Here is a 19115-nt window from a genome sequence, read left to right as displayed (position 1 = left end):
ATGCTCCCCTTGCACTCCAAGCCCGGCCGCTTTTCCTGGGACTTGCTTTCTGAGAGCCAGCTGGCTGTCCCGGTTGGTGGTTGGTTCTGACCCCCTCGGCCCCTCAGCAGCCCTGGAGCCGGGTGCTGCCCCGGCAGCCTGGCACTGTTCTCCTGGCCACCCCTGTGCTCGGAGGGGAGCCAGCCCCCACCTGGAGCCGGTGGTCAAGCTGGGCCTGCACTGGGCTGGGTCATGGGGCGCCAGCCTGTCCCGGGCACCCACACCGGGGAAGAGGAGCCCCAATCGGTGGGTCGCCTCCAGAGAGCCCTTCCCCCAGACTCGGACCCCCCTTCCTGGCCTCCCACGGGGGAACAGGCTCTCTGGGGTCTGGCACAAGGGCACGTCCTTCCATCCCAGGCCCGAGGCCCCTGGCCTCCCTGGGCCCTCGCTGGAGCTTCCCTTGGGCCGGGGGTGAACCTTGGCCAGTAGCAAACACCAGCCTCTTAGCAGACATGTGTTGGTGGCTCTGGGAGGACAGAAGTGGTGGAGGAAGAAATGGGTGCTGAGAGGGGAGGCTTGGGAGTGGCTGAAGAGAAGAGAGAAGACTCACTTTTAGGACTGTGTCACTGTCTTCCCTCAGCGACCCGGGGACATATTATCACTCCTGGGGGCGGTGTTCATTTTACTGATGGCTGCTGTGCACACGGGGGCATTGGCACTGGCACGTGAAGTGTGTCCTGTTCCCAGAGCTCAGAGCCGGCTGCCTCTTCAGCCCTCACTGTTCTCCCCCTTCCCAAACTCTTTCTTTCCCAGGTCCTCGGCCACCACCTGTCCCCGGGTCCCTCCCCTCCGTGGGCCCCGCAGCTGTCGCCCCTCCCTTGCCCGGTTTCGCTCCTGCCACTTTTGGTGTGGCGGTCACCGTCTCCTCCGGGGACAGCAATCCTCAGTCCAGCCCTGAAATGGGAGCCCCTCTGGCTGGGCCCCGGGTCCCCCTCCTCTTCCCAACTCTCTCCCTGGCTGAGATCACAGCCACCGCACCCTGGCTTCGGGGGCCACCAGCGTGCCTGGACCTCCAGGGCCAGTGGTCCCCTGCAGCCCAGGGAGGAGGGGCTGAAATGCCCCTGGAGAGACGTGCACATCCTAACCCCCCCACCCTGCACTGGGCTGGGACCCTGTGTGGAAATAGGGCCTTTGCAGATATAAGTTCAGGATCTTGAGATGGGGAGACGATCCTGGGTTATCTGGGCAGACCCCAGATGTAGTGATAAGTGTCCTTATAATAGGGAGGCAGAAGAACAGCTGACACACAGACACAGCAGGAGGTCTCGTGAAGACAGAGACGGACTGGAGTGACGCAACCACAAGCCAAGGGACACCTGGAGCCACCAGAAGCTGGAAGCGGCCGGGAAGGACCCTCTTCTAGAGTTTTTCCAGGGAGTGCGGCCCTACTGATACCCTGATTTTGGACTTGTGGCCTCCAGGAACATGAGAGACTCGATCTCTGTTTGAAGCCGCCCGTGTGGTCCTTTGTTACAGCAGTGGCCCCAGGAAACTCATACCAGCCCTGAGCTGGCAGCGGGAGCTGGGGTCCTTCAGCGCTGGAGCTGCCCTGGGCTCTCCGCGGCCACAGTGGCCCTGTGCCACCCCTGGCGACCATGCCCTGCCCCATGTGTCCAGAGTGGAGCTGCTTTGCCTCTTCCTGAAACCTCTGCCCTCCCAAGCCTGGAGCCCAGAGTCAGGAGCCCATGGGGGTGGGGCCCACAATGGAGGAACACCCCCAAGTTCTCAGAGTGGGCCCCTCCACCACCCAGGCCCTTCAAGGAGGGGCTGTCCCTCTAAGTGCCCTGCCCCCAGCCCCGGCCATGGCCTGAGGACACCTGGCTGGCTGCCCCTCCGACAAGCCCCGACTCGTCTAAACCCAAGCAGTGGATTGAGCTTAGGCTCCAGCTGGGCCCGGCTACACCCAGAAGGCACCTGACCCGCAATAAGTACTTGGAAATGTCCCCCACGCCAGCGCCATGCCGCTCAGAGTCAGCTCCCTAGTGGCCTCTCCTTTCACGGGACAGCCCTCCCAGAGCGAGACACTGCCATGACTTTCACTGCCCTGGGTGTGTGTGTGCACGCACGTGTGACGGGCCCAGCTCACCCTCCGGATCAGAGCCCTACTCTGAGTGCAACCACACGTCCACAGCTCCCGGCATGCTCCTGGCCCTCAGGGGGCATTCTCCAGGCCCCGGGGGTGCCACACCCCACCCTGCCCACTCCCTAACTCTCACCCCACGTCCAACGTGCACCCAAGTGCAGGCTCCTACTCAATTCAAGGTTGACTGGACCTGGCCCCTCCCCCATCTTTCCTGCCCCTTTCCCGCGGGGTTACCGAGGCTTTGGGACTGCACACCCCTTCGCCCATCCACCTGCCCACAGCTCACAGCAGAGCACCCCAGTCCCCTGCAGCTCTGCCACCTGGGGCTTCCTGGGACCGCAGCTGGGCCCTGGGCTCCGCAGGCAGGAGCCTTGCGTGGTGTATAAGGCATACGGGGAAGCGTACACGAGGGACTGTTGGCTGACAGAGATGTTGCCACAGGCTTTTTTCAAAGGCCAGTCAGTCTCAACTTTTGTTATTACTATCGTCTCATAGTCTGCAACGCACTCGATACCAGAGTGAGGCTAAGTGGGCCGTTTGCCTTTTTTTTTGACTGCGCGCGGGCTTTCTCTAGTTGCGGCGAGCGGGGGCTACTCTTCACTGTGGTGCGCGGGCTTCTCATTGCAGCAGCTTCTCTTGCTGCGGAGCACGGGCCCTAGGCACGTGGGCTCAGTAGTTGTGGTTCGTGGGCTCTACAGCGCAGGCTCAGTAGTTGTGGCGCACGGGCTCAGTTGCTCCACAGCATGTGGGATCTTCCAGGACCAGGGCTCGATCCTGTGTCCCCTGCATTGGCAGGTGGATTCTTAACCGCTGCACCACCAGGGAAGTCCCCCCGCCAGGGTCATTTGTCTTTGACCAAGTGCTCTGGGTACGGAGACCTCCTTTCCAACCATGATCCCCAGGCCCTCGTGGGGTGCGGCCCTGTTCAACTCCGCGGCGCCTGCAGTGGGGCCTGAGTGGTCCCCTGGGTCTGGCAGGGTGTGGGCCATGCCCGCATGGCGCTGTCCCCTCTCATGTGTGTGACCCACCGGGCCTACAGGACACCTTCCCTGGGGCCCAACCACGGGGTTCTCCTCTGTGCCTACCAGCATTATTACACCGGTCCCACCAGCGTGTCGTGGCACTGGTGTCCCAGAGTAAGAGGGAGGCAGGGAGGAGAGGAAGGGCAGCAAGCCTGGAGGGAAGGCGGCGATCCACAGGGTCCGGTGCCCAGAGCTGCCCGCAGAGAAACAGCCCGAGGGCTCCGTGTTTCTGTCTCCGCCAGGCCCTGTGCCGGCTGCCCCTCCTCCCACCAGCGAGGGGACTTGACCGAGGCCCTGACTCCTGGACCCCCGCCAGTGCCCTTGCCCTGAGCCTGCCCAGCTCAGCAGAGATTGCCGGGCCGTGGAGCACACGGCCCAGAATAGTGCTGTGATGCCAACGGGTGACATTCTATTGCTGGGCCACCACACTGAGTGGTGCCTCCCATCCCCAAAAGGAGAAATCTGGGGACGCCGGGTGCCCCAGGGCCGGGCCAGGCGGAAGGGTTCTGTGCACGGAGCCAGCACGTGGCGCCTCTGGGCTCCTTCTCTCCTGGGCTGGCACTCCTGGCGGCCCCGCCTGCTCTATTTTCGTTGGTGGCCCACAGCTGCTCAGGGAAGCCCTGGATCCCATCACCTGGGGCAGAGGCCCCTTGTGTATGACGAGGGAAGATCAGCCAGGCCATAGCCTGTCTCCTGCTTAGCCCGCTGGGCTTGCCATCCAAGGGGCATTTCTTGGGGGACTGTTCCCCACCCACTCCCTTTCCGGGACAGACCTATGTCCCCAGGCTTCACGGGCTGTGCCCTGGATCCTCTCTTGGGAACCGGCACCCACACGCTGCAACCTGCGCACAGGGTGACCTACTGGGTGGTCGCTGCGCTGGGAGCCCAGGCCAAGCCAGTACAGGAGTGCGCCCCCTGGTGCTGACACAGGTGTGGCACACAGCTCTGACCACAGCCGAAATCCGGTATTGTGCTGCGCCCCCAAACCCCATCGAGGCGGGCAGGGGCCCCTAGGGTTTCCCGGCTCCCGCTCGGTTGGGGGGAGTTTCTGGCCTGGTGCCCTTCAGCCAGCGGCTGCTTGGCAGACACTCCACTCTGGGAGGGCAGATGCCACCTCAGCCGGCCCTGCTGCAGGAGCCCAGTCTGAGGATAGCCGGGGCAACAGAAGTGACTAGAAGGGACGGGAAGGGGGCAGCCTGGGGCCTTCTGGTCCAGCCCTGAGCCTGGGGGTGCTCCCCGCTGAAGTCAGGGAAAGCAGCGAACAGGCAGCCCAGGGCTCCGACGGGGCACGGAGAGGCGGAACCTGGGCGCCAGCCACAGCGGACCCTCGTGGCTCCCGTTTCCTTTGGGTCCCCAGTCCACCCCGAGAGGCTGCACACGCAGCCGTGTTGCACAGTGTTTCTTTAATTGAAAGACAACAACCGACCTCAGAAGCAGCCCCTCCTCACTACCCCAGGGGCTGGAAGGCCACGGGAGGGGAGACCTAGCCGTCGTGGGGGAAAGGGGGGCAGTGAGGAGCATGCTGGGGACTCTGCGGGGTGCTGGGCCCCTCCCGGGGGACAGACTCTCAGGGCCTGGCTGAGTCCAATGCTCCCCCTGGGAGCACGTGGCCTGTGGAGCGCATGGTTGCCGGATCATCCAGGCTTGGGGGCGAGGCCTGGGTGGGGTGGGGGGCAGCTGTCCCCCACCGCAGCCCACCTGGGTAGGGGCTGGGCAGAAGCCCAGCGAGACAGAGACCAGACCCAGCCCAAGGATGTGAGAGAGGAGAGGGAAGACGAGGGAGGGACAGACGGAGAGACAGAGAGAGATGGAGAGGACTGATCCAGGGGCCGGTAGAGCAAACAGGCTGGGATGGATGGCCGTGAAGTCACAGAAGGATGCCAGCGGGCATGGGAGGAGAAGGGTAGCAGGCCAGGCCGAGGAGGGATGTGTGCCCGGCAGGTAGGGTGGGCTCAGCGGGGTCCGCCGTCTCCATCCCTGGCCCCCCAGACCCAGGGACCATTTTCCTTGGACTGGAGCCTCAGACAATTTGGTTTTGGGGTGAATGGGAAGAAAGCTTCGTGGGGGCACCTCTGCGTGGTCATGATGGGGGAGCAGGGGCAGCTCTGAAGCTAAGGGGCGTGTGATGGGGGCCAGGCCTCACGCCTCACCTGCACACTTGGGAGCCAGGGCAAGGACGTCGGGTGGCGACGAGGGGGTTGGGGATCAAGGGCGGGGCTGGGTCGGGTGCAGCTGAGCACTGGCTTCGCTCCCTTGCTTTGTTTCCCCCCTCAGGACATCCGCTGTGCTCCCCAGAGGCCCCGCCCAGGCCACCTTGGCGGCTGCCGCCACCTCTACTTTTTGTAGTTGCCAAACTGGATGGCCAGGCGGTCAGTGACGCAGCGGAAGGTGGCCGGCTGCACCTCCCAGTAGGGCACGGGGTTGCTGAAGAGGCTAATGCCGTTGTAGTAGGCTCGCTTGACCCCGAAGCCCACCGGGCAGAAGTCATTGACGCCCACCTTGGTGATGTTGTTGGCGTGCAGATAGACCACCTGGGGGCAGAGGGGTGTGGCTCAGGGCGGTGGCCCAGTCGCCCCGACCCCCCTGCCTACGTCTGTCCTGCCTGGGTAGGCCGAGCGGAGGGCAGAACCCCGAGGGCTGGTGCCCTCCCTCCCGGCTGAGTCCCGCCCCACCGCCTCATGGGCCACGTTTCATTGTGTTGCGTCCACACGGCCCTTTGAGGGCGTGGAGGTGATCCTCCCATGGTCTGGAGGAGCAAACTGGGGCTTGGGTATGGTTGTTGGGCGGGTGCTGGCCCGCGTTAAGGCACTGGTGTGTGACTGGGTGCTGGGATGGGGAGCTCGGGGGGTGTGGGTGTGAGGTGAGGGGTACGTGCGGCACGAGTGGTGGGGTAGGACTGTCGATGCGGGAAGGATGGCACCTTGGGCTCACATAAAGTCCCTGGCCCTCCCTCTGGGTTCCCTGGGCTCTGGGTCTGCCCCCAGGGAAGCAGCCTCCCAGTCCAGAGCCCCAGGGGCGTGAGAGGAGAAAGAGCCTCCTCCTCCCCCGCTCCCCCAGCTCCCTGAAGCCACATGCTGTGGGACAGGAGGGTCAGGGAGGGAGGACCCAATGACGGCAGGGAGGCGCTCAGACTGCAGCGGCGCCCTCTAGAGGCGGCAAGGACACGGCCGCTAGAGGGCGCTCTCGGCTTGGCCAGGGGGGCGCTGCCGCTGCAGGTGGGCGGTCCCCACGCAGGGCTCAGGCGGGCTCCGGTGTACTCGGCTCTGACTGGCCAGCCCGCGAGAATGGCGGGTCTCCTGGCACGTGCGAATGGGTTGCAAGCAGCGACTGAGGTCCAGAGCAGGGCCGAGTACGGCCAAGTTCATCCATGTGGCTGACAGCCAAACTGGGGGTAGGGCCCCTGAGAGAGCCCCAGGCCAGGCGTTGTATCCCTCATCAGCCCACTTCGTGCCCTGGGCTGTCCCTGTCTTGCCACAGATCTGTGTACCCCCGTGCCCAGACTGTTCCCTGACCTCGTGGGCCCGGCCGCACCTTGTAGGTGTTGCACCCACCTGAGAAACCTGCTCTTCCCTCACGACCTCGCTGCCCCGGGCCCGCCCTCCGTGCTGTCCACAGCGGCATCCCCACCCGCCCCTCTTCTCCCTCAGTGCAGGTGATTGGCGCTGAAGGAGGGATCCCTGAGCCTGCTCCTTTGCAGCGGGGTCCCATTCCACTCTGTACCCAGACCCCACACGTGCTGGGCCTGAGCAAGGAGGGCCATGGGCTGAGGGGCTGCCCACTCCCTGGCTCTCACCTGGAGGAGCTTGAGGTCCGGAAGACCAGCAGGCACCCTGGACAGCTTGTTATTGTCCAAGTGCAGTTCCCGCAGGGTGGGCAGAAAACTCAGGCTCCCATTCTCAATCATGCGGATCTGGTTGTGGCCCAGGCCCAGCCTGCGAAGGGGCGGATGAGAAAAAGACGGTGTGGCGGGGCCCGCAGGCCGCACGGCACTGTGAGGACTCAGGCCCCCAGCCCCCAGCCCCCCCAGCCCCCAGACCCCCAGCCCACCTGTACAGCTTTGAGTAGCGGAGCAGATCCTCTAGCTCGATTGCCTGGATTTTGTTGTGGTCCAGATGCAGTTCATTCAGGGTCTCGGGGAGGTCTGCCAGGAAAAGAGGATGCTCTGGGCTGAATGCAGGAGGGGAGGCCACGTGTGTGGGCTGATGCTGTGTGTGTGTGTGTGTGTGTGTGTGTGTGTGTGTGTGCACGGTCCCACGCTTGGTGGAGCAGAGACCCTAGCTCTGCCCCAGGTGGGGAGAGGGGCAGCCAAAGCCCTCCCTGAGTTGACTGGGTGCCTCCAGATGGCTCCAGGCCCCCCACCTGTGTCCATGTGTGCTCCGAAGGCCGGGTAGTGTGGGAAGCAAGGGCTGACTTCCTACCTTTGGGGATGCCGGTGAGCTTAGCCTCAGAGATGCGCAGGTAGTTGAGCTTCAGGCCATCGAAAGCTCCAGGTTCAAAGCCACTGTTCTCCAGGGGGTTCCCACCCATCTCTAAGAGAGAGGCCCCCTCAGCCCTGGAGCCAGGGCTGGGCATCTGCCCGCACGCCCCCAGAGCCTGTCGGCTGCCTGGCTTGGGCTGGCCTAGCGGGCCCTGCTGATTACCCGCTCCCCCATCTCTCCCTAAAAGCAGTGCCGCTAAGTTACTAACGCTAATGGACTGAATGCAAACTCCTCGCTATTCAAGGCCACTAACTCCCAAGGGCACTGGGCCTGGCGTCAGCCTTAGGGGACAGAGGGAGCATGGAGAAAGGGAGGGGAGATAGGAATCAAGGCCGGGCTCCCCCGCCCACCCAGCCCCTGGCTGGCTGGCTGGCTGCACTGGCCCTTTCCCTTCCCTTTCCTTACGGGCCCTTGGCAGCTCTGGGGCGTGCTCCTAGACAAGCTTCCAGAAAGTACCGCGAGGCCCAGCCGGCTGGTCCATGGCTGCCCTGGACAGCCCAGCACCCAGCTGCCCTGGCTGGCAGAGCCCCCCCCTTTGACCCTCCTCCCCCATCCACTGCCACCGCCGGGGACGGGTGACGACGCCACTGGCGGGATCTCACTCACCGATGCAGTTCATGTTGCGCAGCCCACTGAACACGCCCTTGGGCACCTTGCGGATGCGGTTGTCGTGGATGCGGAGCTCCACCAGGGAGCTGGGCAGGTTGGGAGGGATCTCCACCAGGTGGTTCTTGGAGATGTAGAGCTTCTGCAGCTTCCGCAGGGGGCTGAAGGCCTTCTCGTGGATCTTGGAGATCTTGTTGTTCACCAGGACCAGGGCCTAGGCAGCACGCGTGCTGAGGTGGAGGCCCCGGCCCCACCTGCCCGCCTTCTCCTCTCCCCCACCCCCTGCCACCTGAGCTAGCGATTCGCGCTTAGCAGTTGTCAGGACTTTACAGATGTTTGAGCCGCAGCTCAGCCTCCAGGAGACCCGTCTGTGCTCCTGGGCAGAGTGCAGATCAGGGAGCTGGCGCTTAGGCCCAGCAATACCACTGCTGCTTAGCGCAGCCTGCCGCTCCTCTGTGTCCCAGTTTCCCCACTTGCACCCTGGCTACAATGAAATCTTTTCTCACTGTGTTGCTGGGAGGAGTCAATAAGATGAAAAGTTTTCAGTCAAGAAGGGAATTGGGCTGAGTGATCCTGTCCTGCACTTACGGCTGCTGACACCTGCACATGTGCCCTGTGACCCTGGGCACTCCCACCACAGCCGCCTCCAGACCTCTCTCAGAACTCCCCAGGTCTCCGGTCCCCTCTCGCACTCCACAAGTATGTGCCCACACCCATCTGGACCCAACCCCCCATGCTGCGGGCCTGCCACCTCCTTGCAGCCCCTTGGAAGGGCCAGGGTGGGCTTACATAGAGATGCTGGAGGCCTTTGAAGTCATCCTTCCGGATCTCGGAGATGTCGTTGTTCTGCAGGTCCAGCAGAGTGGTGTCGGGCGAGATCTCTTTGGGCACAGCCTTCAGACCTGGGGGCCGGCACCACCGTCACCAGTGTGAGCCATGGCCATGACCCCAGCGTGGCGCGGAGCTCAGGGACCCGCGTGCACGCAGGGACTCCGCCGCCAGTGGGCCAGCGCCAGAGTCGGCAGACGGAGGGGCTTCTCGCTCCCCGCCTGCTTGCAAGCAGACCGATGGACACCCTCCCACACTGAAACCAGGATTCCCGAGCTGGCTTGGGGTCTCCCCGCCTGCTTGCAAGCAGACCGATGGACACCCTCCCACACTGAAACCAGGATTCCCGAGCTGGCTTGGGGTCACCCCCTCCCCACCCTCACGCTTCCACGTCCATCCCACCGGACTGACCCAGGTCGGAGCACTGAACGACCCGCAGGTGGCAGTGGCAGCCGAAAGGGCACATGGCGCTGTAGGTGGGAGGGAGGGAGTCCAGGTCTGGGATGCCCGAGGTCGTGTCGGCGCCTGAAGCCTCCTCGTCGTTCAACATGGGCAGCCCGTCGTCCAGGGTGAAGTCCCAGAAGCCTTTTTGCTCAAAGGGCAGAGCCTGGCTCAGGGCCAGCAGGGCCACAAGAGGCCACAGGGGCCACATGGTGGGTGTGCCTGCGAGACTGGGGTGAGGAGAGGCCATCAGGAGTGCCCAGCTGGCGCCCACGCCCATCCTCTGGGCCCTTGCCTGGCTACCGTCCCGAGCCCGGGGGGCTGGGGTTCTGCACGTGTTGGCCTCGTGTCCCTCACCCCTCACCCCTCACCGGTGCAGCCAGGCCCTGGGCTGTAGGGGCCGGGAGGGAGGTGTGGGTGGGCAGGAGACTCCGGGCAGGACTTGGCCTCAGTGGGCAGCACTGTGTCTTCCCAGTTGGTGAGTCTGTACCCCTCCAACACGCTCACGCGAGTGCACACACACACTCACGCAAGCACACACACACACACTCATGCAAGCGCACACACACACAAACACACAGTCACTCAAGCACACACGCAAGCGCACACACACTCACGCAAGCACACACTCACGCAAACACACACGCAAGCGCACACACACTCACGCAAGCGCACACACACACAAACACACACTCATGCAACCACTCACACAAGCACACACACACTCATGCAAGCACACACACACACTCACGCAAACGCACACACACGCAAACACACACTCATGCAAGCACACACGCAAGCGCACACACACTCACGCAAGCACACACACACTCACGCAAGCACACACGCAAGCGCACACACACTCACGCAAACACACACTCACGCAAGCGCACACACACTCACACAAGCAAACACACACACTCACGCAAACACACACACTCATGCAAGCACACACACAAGCGCACACACACTCACGCAAGCACACACACACTCACGCACCAGCCACTGAGTCAGCTGCAGCCTGCCTGGGGGGTCAGTGAGGCTAGTGGAGGAGGCGGAGAGGGAAACCCAGCCATTTGCCACCCACAGGCTTTGAGGAATTCAGATTTAAAGAAACCACTGTGGCCCGGCCACTCCCACATGCTCAGGGCAGTGTGAGCGCGCTCAGGGCTGACTCAGGTGACCACAAGTCGCTTCCTTTCCTGCCTGAGCCCCCCTTGCAGCACACCCACATTTCTCTAAGAGAGTCAAGAGGCCAAGGCACCAGGCTGGGCACGTTGGGTAGAAGGCTGGGCCAGCCCTGGAGGGAAGGTGAGGAGAGGGGCATTCTCCCAGGCCACGCGTGGAATCCTGGACATGGAAGGGGTGTCCCTTGCCCCCCCCGCCTCTGCTCCCCTGGGCTGTGGCTTCCTCCCCTGGCCCACGAGCCTTCCCCTGGCTCGTGAGCCGTCCCCTGGCTCAGCCCGCAGAGCCCCAGGGCTCCCGCCTCTGCTCCCACCCTTCCTTCTGCCCACGGCCCCGGGCCCCTGGAGAGGCCACCAGAGGGGAGCGGGCTGCTGCCAGGGTGGCGGGCAGGTTCAGGCTTGTCCAGAGGCTCCTCTGCTGAAGGACAGTGCCCAGGAGGAGGCTGGAGCCCCTGCCTCTCCTACCACCCCCAGCTACCTGCTTTCCTGGGAAAGCCGCAGCCTCATTTTCCCGTGTTATAGAGGAATAAGTGCACCTGCCCTGCTTGTCTCCCAGGCGCGGGGTGTCTGCGGTTGCCCCGGGTGCAGACGTGAAGCAGCCCCACCTCAGGGAGGCCCGCACTTGGGGCCCATCTTGGCCAGGGGAAAGGCTGTTCGGGGCTTCAGTGGGGCTGGGTGAGCCCCCCGAGCCTGATAGCCGGCTGCAAAGGGGGAAGGAGGCCCCCGACAGGCCCGGTTGACCTGGGGCTGGACTGGCCGCCTGGGGAGGGTGGGCACTGCTGCCCTGGAGTCCTCCCACCAGCAGGCGGGGGTTGGGAGCTGCGGCCACCTCCACACGTGGGCGCAGCAGCTCTGCACCTCAGGTTCCCATTGATCCCCATCTTGCCGCCCCTCTCGCACTCCTCAGGCCCCCCACTGAGCTGGGCACGTGGCCTGTCCTGGCTCCCACCATCCTGAGGACAGAGCTGCAGCTGCCAGCAAGAGGGGCCAGAGCAGCCTTTCTGGCAGCTGGGGCCACAGTCTGCTTGGCAGGCAGCGGCCGGGGGCCCAGGGTGCTGTTCATCAGACGCAGCTGCGGAGCCAGCCCCAGAAAAGCTGCCTGCCTGCCCCGGTCACACGACAAAGTGAGGGTCCCTCATGCTGGGGGAGCGCCCAGCCTCCCTGGCTCCTGCAAGCCTTGAGAGCTCATGATGACACTCCAAGGTCCCGCCAGCCCCAGGCTGGCCCCGTGGGACCTGGGGAGCCCCTAGAGGGCCTTGGCGAAGAGTTGGGAGAAGGCCCTGGGCTGGCCTCCTGGACCATGAGTCCCTCCTTCCCACGAGTTCGCAAACCCCAGGGCAAAGCAGGGTGGGCCTAGGCCTCCCAGGCTTGCCGCTGTGGCGCAGGGCCCCTGCCCAGGGGCTGCTGGACACCCAGGGCTGCGCGGAGGAAGAGCAGCGGAGAGGACAGGAAGGCGAGGATGATGGGACGAGAGGGAGGGGATTGCCCCCCGGCCTGGCACTCCTGCCAAAGCCACTGCCTCATGGTGGGGGGGCGGGCAGGGGTGAGTCAGGGCTGGAAAGCCCGGCAGGATCCTTGGGAGGCTCTGGGATCCACCGTCCACCTGGACAAGGGGGGGCAGGGGCTTGGTCTGGCCAGGCCGGGGGGAGGCTTCGGGGGGCGGTGGGCGCAGACAGGGCTCTTCCAGCCTGGTGGGACCAGGAAGGTCTGGGGGCCTCCACGGGGCGTCTCCACCCGCATCTGGCCCCTCCACCACGGGGGAGGATGGACAGGCGCTGGGAAGGCCAACCAGGGCAGGACTAGCCACTGGGGCCCCAAGTGGGCTCACGGGACCCTCCGTGGGGGACGGAGGCCCTGGAGGAGGTGAGCCGCTCCGGGCGCCGTGCCTGATATTCTGATGTCGCTGCATCTGGGGCCCCACAGAGTGGCTGAGAGAGGGGAAGGGCTGGCTCTAGTGCAGGCTCACTCTGGGGGGAGGGAGGCTGAGGACTTGGAGGCCCCACCCCAGGGCCCCGTGACAGCACAGGACAAGGTCTGGCTGGTTTCACCCGGCTCCTGGCTGGGCCCAGGCAGTGGGCAGGCTGGCGCACTTTCCGGCACAGCCCTGCTTTCCCCGCGGAGAGCTGGCAGGAGACTCAGCGGCCAGAACTGTGCAGAGTGGAGGGGGCCGACTGGACACCGAGCCCCCGGGGGCCGCAACAGACCCAGAAGGAGCTGCAGGGCTGCCTCCCCCGACCTCACACCGGGTCCCTCCCACCGCACACACGTGCAGGAGGGGGGTGGGCCCTCAGCCCTGGAAGCGGGAGCCCCCCACGGACAGGTACTGTGAGACCCGTGGCAAGTCCCGCCGGCCCCACCTCCCACACTACCCGGGCCTCTGGGCCTCCTGGGCGTGTCCCCAAGGACTTCAGGCAGCCTCGAGCCCCATCAAAGTGTTCTCTGAGCTGGATGGGTCCCTCCTCAGAGCGAAGGAAAGAAGCGGTGATGGCGGTGAGGCCTCACGCCGCGCCCACAGGTTGGAGTGAGGGCCGCCCACCCAATAGGGCTCTCCTTGTCTGGCCCTCTGAAAGCCAGCACAGTCCTCCAACTGGGACTGCTCCAGGTCACAGCCAAACAAGACACACTGGCAGCCCCTGAGAACACGGAGGGGCCGTGCCAGGCATTCAGGCCAGGCCAAGGGCGGCGGGAGCGGGCCTGAGGTCTGGCAGGCCCTGGGAGCTCGCCTGCAGATGTGCGGCCCGCGGCTGCCAAGTCGCAGATGCCGGACGCCTGACGCTGTTCCGCAGCCTCGGCCCGGGTGTCTGGCCCCTCTGAGCAGCCCGACCTGAACCCGGACGCGCGGGCCCGTGGTCCCTGGGACTGCGGGTCGCGCTTCCCCCCTCCCCTCTGTCCGCCAAAGCCTTTGAGGCCCAGCTTCTACTAGCAGGCCAGAGGCAGGGGCGCTGCCCAGAGCTCTGCTCTGCAAGCTGACACGCGGCTGCTCACCGCCTCCCTCCCGGGCCCCGAGAGAGGAGACGTGCACCATCCGTGGGTCTCCTGAGGCTTACGCGCGTTGGGGTCGTGGCTGCAGGGGTTGGGGTGGGCCCTGAGCCCCGCGCCATCAGTGTCTGCTCGCCAGCCACCCCGAGCCCACCGCCACGGCCTCGGCACGCCTTCCAGCTACGAGGGGAGCAGACATCCAGGCGTGGCTGGCCAGGGCGCTCCTCCCTGCTGGGGTCTTGGCGCTGCTGAGGTGACCGGACAGAGCTGGGTCCTGTGCCCCTGCAGCCTTCAGGGACAGACTTGACTTGGATGTGGGTGTCAGAGGCCAACAGGGAGCCAGCCCATCTGCTGCAGAGCGCTGGCACCGGGGAAGTGGCTAGGCGGCCGGTACTGACCAGGCCGGACGTCTCTCCCCACAGCCTTGAGGACAGCCATCACCTCCACCCCCAGCCTTCTGGGAAACCTCTGGAAGGCCGGCAGTTCCAGTGCCGGCCTTCTGCCATGCCTGAGTCAGGCGGCAGATGAGCCAGGTCAGCTGGGGGTCCTGGGCTGCTGGGTGCCCTGCCCCCCCCACACCCCCGAAGGCTCACTGCAGAAACCCTGAGGGAGGGGGAAGGTGTTCTATCCCTTCCCAGGGTGGGACAGGGCACTCAAGGGATTTCTTAGCACAGCCCTCCTGAGGACCAGCAGGAAACTCCTGCCCAAGGCCACACTGTGAGGAAATGGGAGAGGGGGCACACGTGCCCTGCCCCACCCTCTGCCCCCGCAGACTTTGCTGCAGAGCCCAAAGTCACAGAATCCCGAACTCCCTGGGTTGCACAGGGGGCCGAACCAGCCCCCGGTCCCTGCAGAAGACTCCTTGCATCTCCCCCACTCTGGCTGGGAGGTGACACTGACGGAAAGCAGGACCCTGCCCTGTGGGTCCTGCGCCCCCTGGCTTGCATCACGAATCCTCTAGAAACATGGCGTCTCTCTCTGACTGCCACCATCCATAGCTCCCCTCAGCCCGCGGGGCCAGATGCCCCTCCTCGGCCCCAGCGCACCCATCAGGCCAGCCCCAGCCCCTCTGCCTCCGCCTCCAGCTGCACAGAAGTGGCCTGGAAAAGCCATCATCCCAGCCTGGCCCGGGAGGTTCCCCCAAGCATTTTAGGTCCCAGCAGGTGCCAGACCCCACAGGGAGATGCTCTCAGCCTGGTTCCCAGAGCCTGAGGTCCTGTCTGCCCTCTGCCCCTCTCCTTCAGGTCCTAGTTTTGTTCCCCAAATTGCCGATCCCATGGCCACTCGGGCCTCTGACTGCTGTGTCCCTCTTGGCCATCTGAGCCACCCAGAGGCAGCTGGTGGGGGAGAAGCAGGGGCCGCTTCAGAGTCGCATGGAGCCTGGGACCACCCCCAGCCCGCTGCCCCTTGTCCTGCAGCTCTGCTCCAGGCTGGGGTTTCTGCCGAGTTTGGCCTTCAGACGCCGTGGATCACGAGAGCTGGCTGTGAGGAGGCCGGGTAGAGCCCCAGTCCCCTAAACCTGAACGATGTGTCACCATGGGGAGGGGCAGGCGTGAGTCGTCTGAGTCCCTGGCACCTCCACTGGGCTTGGGAACGTCAGCGATACCAGCCTGCCAATGAGCGCGAGCTGGGCTGCTCTGCGGACTGCTATGGGGGCCGAGCAGCCTCTGGAGGAGCTGAGGCTGGTGGCGTGTGGGCAAGTGGGCAGCTCCCATAGGCACCCAGGAGCTGTCCCACCCCAGAGTAGAGAGGGTGGGGGACAAGCCAAACAGAGTCCCAGAGGGCGTGAAGGAAGCCCTGGGGGACCCTGGGGCTGGGGACTCCAGGTGAGGGGAGGGCTTTCACCCCAGAACCTTCCATCTGGAAGGTGGGGAGATGAACCACAGCCCCAGGGAGCACTGGGAAACTGGTTTTGGAAGCCTGGAGAAGGGCCTGGCTCTAGGGCTTCCAGTTAGCCTCTGGCCTGGGGCAGGACTGAGCAGACTCCCTTCCGTCCTCCCAGGGCAGGCACCTCTGCCTCTCCCCGCACTGGCTTCCTTGAAGATAGGATTCACAGAAAAGGTTTCGTGGGTGATCAGGTGTGGGCCCCAGTATGTGAGCAGAGGGGACAGAGGGGGTGGGAGGAGAACTGAGTGCCCCAGGCACCAGCTGACAGGACAAGAGGGGGCAGAGCTGGCAGGGCCCGGGGGGTGCCTGCCTCCAGAGGGGGCCCATGTTCACCCCCACCCCATGCTCACAGCAGGGCGCCCCAGGACAGTCACCATCACCCTCTAGCCCCAGGATTTGAGCTAAGCCCTTGGGCTGGTGTGTCCCCTCCCACCAGCAGGGCCGACAGGCACAGGGAGGGGTGGGCAGCTCAGGGCAGGGACCAAGCTCTCCAACCCTGGGGAAGAACTTTCTAACAATCCAGGGTGTTGGCAGGGAAGGAGAGGGGCTCCAGACATGCCATTGAAAGGGCAAACAGCCCAGTGGCCTAGCAGGTGGGGCTCTGGAGGCCCCGGAGCTGGGACTGGGGCCCTGCCCGGAGGCGAGCCAGACAGCGCCGGGCCCTACTGGGAGTCTGGGAGCTGGGCTGCCGCCCCGCAGCTCACGTGCTCCAAGGGTGGCCCTGAGGGCCGGCCACGGCCTCAGGCTGCATCCCCAGGAGGCCAAGGACAAGTGATGGCTGGGACAGGCCTGTCTCCTTGGGGCTTCTCCAGGGAGTGGAGGAGGGCTGGTGGTGGGTGGTCCTGGGAAGGGGCTCATGACAGATCCCTCCTCTGGGACTCGACGCCGGTGCTGGAAGGGATGCTCTGTGGTCCTGAATGACTAAGGAATGTTGCTGAAGAAAGGAACCGCTTTCTTGTCTTAGGAACACACCCTCTCTTCCGGTCCTTCCCCATTCACGCTCCTCTGATGGGCCAGGGCCACTGATGGGATTGGGGAGAAATTGGGGCCAATGCTTGCTTGTCACCCTGCATGACAGTCAGAGGGCCAGCACCCCACATTTCTGGGCCCCTAAAATGAGCTGGTACAGAACTGCCACCAGACCCATTGGTGAAGGGGCTGGGCCGCGGACTCCCCATCGACATAGTGGGGTCCCTGGTCCCTGCTCCAGGGCAGGGCATAAAAGCGGTCGGACGGTTAATGCCTTCTGTGAGCCGGGTCCTGGGACGTGAAGGTGGGCCGGTCGCTGCCTCGCCGTGGGGGCCCTCCCTGCTCCCAGCCTTCTTCCCACCGCCCGGTCTTGGCGGCTCGGAGACAGTGCTATGGCTTCCTTTCGATGCACGCACAGAGGACTGCCCTGAGAGGTTCACCCACGCTGGCCCACGGCAGCCGGACACCGGAAGTTGCACAGAAAGGCGCCTCTGCCGAACCGCCAGCCTTCCCAGGGTGTGGGTGGCACCGAGGGGGGCCTGAGCATCTCCAGCTGGTCTCAAGCTCAGTCAGTCCCTACCTCGTGGAGAGCTGGCCGGCCAGGGAGGGGTGAGCGCACAGAAGCAGGAACCCCCAGAGGGCAGGACTGGCCACCGAATCGGCAACCTGAGTGGCCCTTACGAAGACTTCAGCTGCGTGAGAACAATCTCCCTGGCCTGAGCGAGGTCTGCCCCGCCCGCCCCACCCAGCACCCTGCCCTGGAGGACCCCGGGACTTCTGCCGCACTCAGCGGAGCAACTGGGGAAGCTCTCACCACCGGGTGCCCAGGCCCCAGCCCCGCCCCGCCCGTGGAGCAGCGAGGTGCAGTTCCCATCCCCCAGCCTTCCAGGATACTCAGTGGCACACCCAGACAGAGGGCTCCGTTCTCCCTTGTTCCTCTCCTGGGTCCCTCGGCACTTCCCTCAGCATGCCAGCCCCCTCTCACTCCAGTCCCCACGCACTGCACTTGACCATAAGCTATCATCGTCAACATGCAAGTGACTTTGCAGGCTCCCTGGATGCTACGGGGTCAATAGCCTGGATTTGTCAGTCAGGAGCTCTGAGTCCTGGCCCCAGTTCTGCCCCTGACTGGTTGTGCCACTGTGGGCAGGTTCCTGCCCCTCTCTGGGCCTCAGTTGCCCCCTCTGTACAATGGATGGGGTGGGAGTGGGACCAGCAGGGGCCACCGCTCCCCTCCCAAACGGCTCTGGAGGGCAACCTTGTCGCTACACTTTGTTTCAGAACTGGAGTTCTCTCTCCTTTCCTGAGATGCCCCCAGGCACCAGTGGGGGGCGGCCTTTGGGGGACAGAGCATCTAGCCTGGGAGCTCTTGAACCTCACCCCTTCCTAAAGGTGCCCATCCTGGGCTGATGGTGTCCTCGCATCTACCCGTGGTCCCCAGAAGCCCTCCGGGGCCACAGGCCAAGCCTGCCTGTGGCTAACACAGCACAGTTGCCTGAGTCTCCTTCTGCACCCCACTTTGGAACCTCAGTCCAAGGGGGCTCTGGAGCAGAGAGGACTGAGCTGTCCAGGCAGCCCCGCCCGGGGACTCCCCAGCCAGGACTCTGTGGACCCACACCTCGCCCGGGAGGAGGTGGAGGCACGGCACTGGCCTGTGGGTAAGCATGGAATATCTGGGCAGGGAGCCTGGGGTGTGCCTGGGAAACCGAGTCTCTGAGCCCACGCCGTGGACTAGCCCCAGGCCGTGGGGACCGCTCCCCAGTGACGAGCTTGGGTGGCCGCCCAGAGGTCCTCCTAACCAGGGCCGAGTGCAAAGTGCACCCGGGACTTGCAGTGAACTAAGGGGGCCATTGGCAGAGTGAGGGTGCCAGCCGCCCAGCCATGCCTGGATGACGCTCTGGGGTAGCGGCCAAGGGGAAGAACCCGGAGGCGGGAGGCAGAGAGGGCAGATGTGGAGCAGAGCTGAGCAAGGTCAGAGGGGTGAACGAAGGGGATGTAGAAGGTGCCTGGAGGACAGCGGGGAGAAGACGCAGAAATGGGACAAGGACCCAGGGGGCCGCAGGGTGGCGACGAAGGGGCGCGGACCAGGAGCCTGCAGCCGTGCAGTGGGAATCCACAAGCAGCCCAGGGGCGGGAGAGGGCGGTGAGGGGGCAGCGGACCCAGGGGTTAGGCAGTGAGAGCAGCTCAGGGCCAGCGTAGGAACAGCGGGGACACTACGGGGCTTGTGGAGGGGGGGACCCTACCTGAGGAGGGGAAGCGGCGGGCACAGGCTGGCTGGTTGGCGGTCTTGAGGGTCGGGCAGTCCGTGCGTCTGTCGGTCCGTCGGGTCGTCGGAGAGCAGCTGCTCACTCCTGGGCAGTTCGTGGAGAGAGGGAGACAGAGGCGGTGGCAGCGGCGGGAGGGAGGCTAAAGGCTGGGCGGGCGGGCCGACGACGGGAGGGGACGGCGGGGAGGGGGCGGGGAGGGAGGAAAAGAGGGAGGGGGCTGGTGGCGTGGAGAGGGAGGGAGAGAGGGAGGGAGGGAGGGAGGGAGGGGGCAGGCTTCCCGGCCCCCCTGGCAGCTTCAGAGGGAGTAATTTTCTTGTAGACGGCTGGGCTA

General features: G+C 64.9%; 1 protein-coding gene across 1 annotated transcript; it reads right to left on the bottom strand.

Annotated features, from left to right (window-relative positions):
- Positions 1 to 4574: 4574 nt before the first annotated feature.
- Positions 4575 to 18859, bottom strand: BGN (biglycan). Its single transcript, XM_082864870.1, has 8 exons — positions 18761 to 18859; positions 9468 to 9727; positions 9018 to 9130; positions 8229 to 8442; positions 7563 to 7673; positions 7192 to 7285; positions 6938 to 7076; positions 4575 to 5675 (listed from the first exon to the last, which is right to left on the bottom strand). The coding sequence occupies exons 2-8, from the start codon at positions 9706 to 9708 to the stop codon at positions 5478 to 5480; spliced, it is 1110 nt and encodes a 369-aa protein (XP_082720996.1). The 5' UTR covers positions 9709 to 9727; positions 18761 to 18859; the 3' UTR covers positions 4575 to 5477.
- Between the last annotated feature and the right edge of the window lie 256 nt (positions 18860 to 19115).

Source organism: Leucopleurus acutus (assembly GCF_964270905.1).
Source record: "Leucopleurus acutus genome assembly, chromosome: X".
NCBI classification, from domain to species: Eukaryota; Metazoa; Chordata; class Mammalia; order Artiodactyla; family Delphinidae; genus Leucopleurus; species Leucopleurus acutus.
The sequence above is the reverse complement of the archived record's forward strand: the minus strand, read 5'-3'. Positions and strand labels throughout refer to the sequence as shown.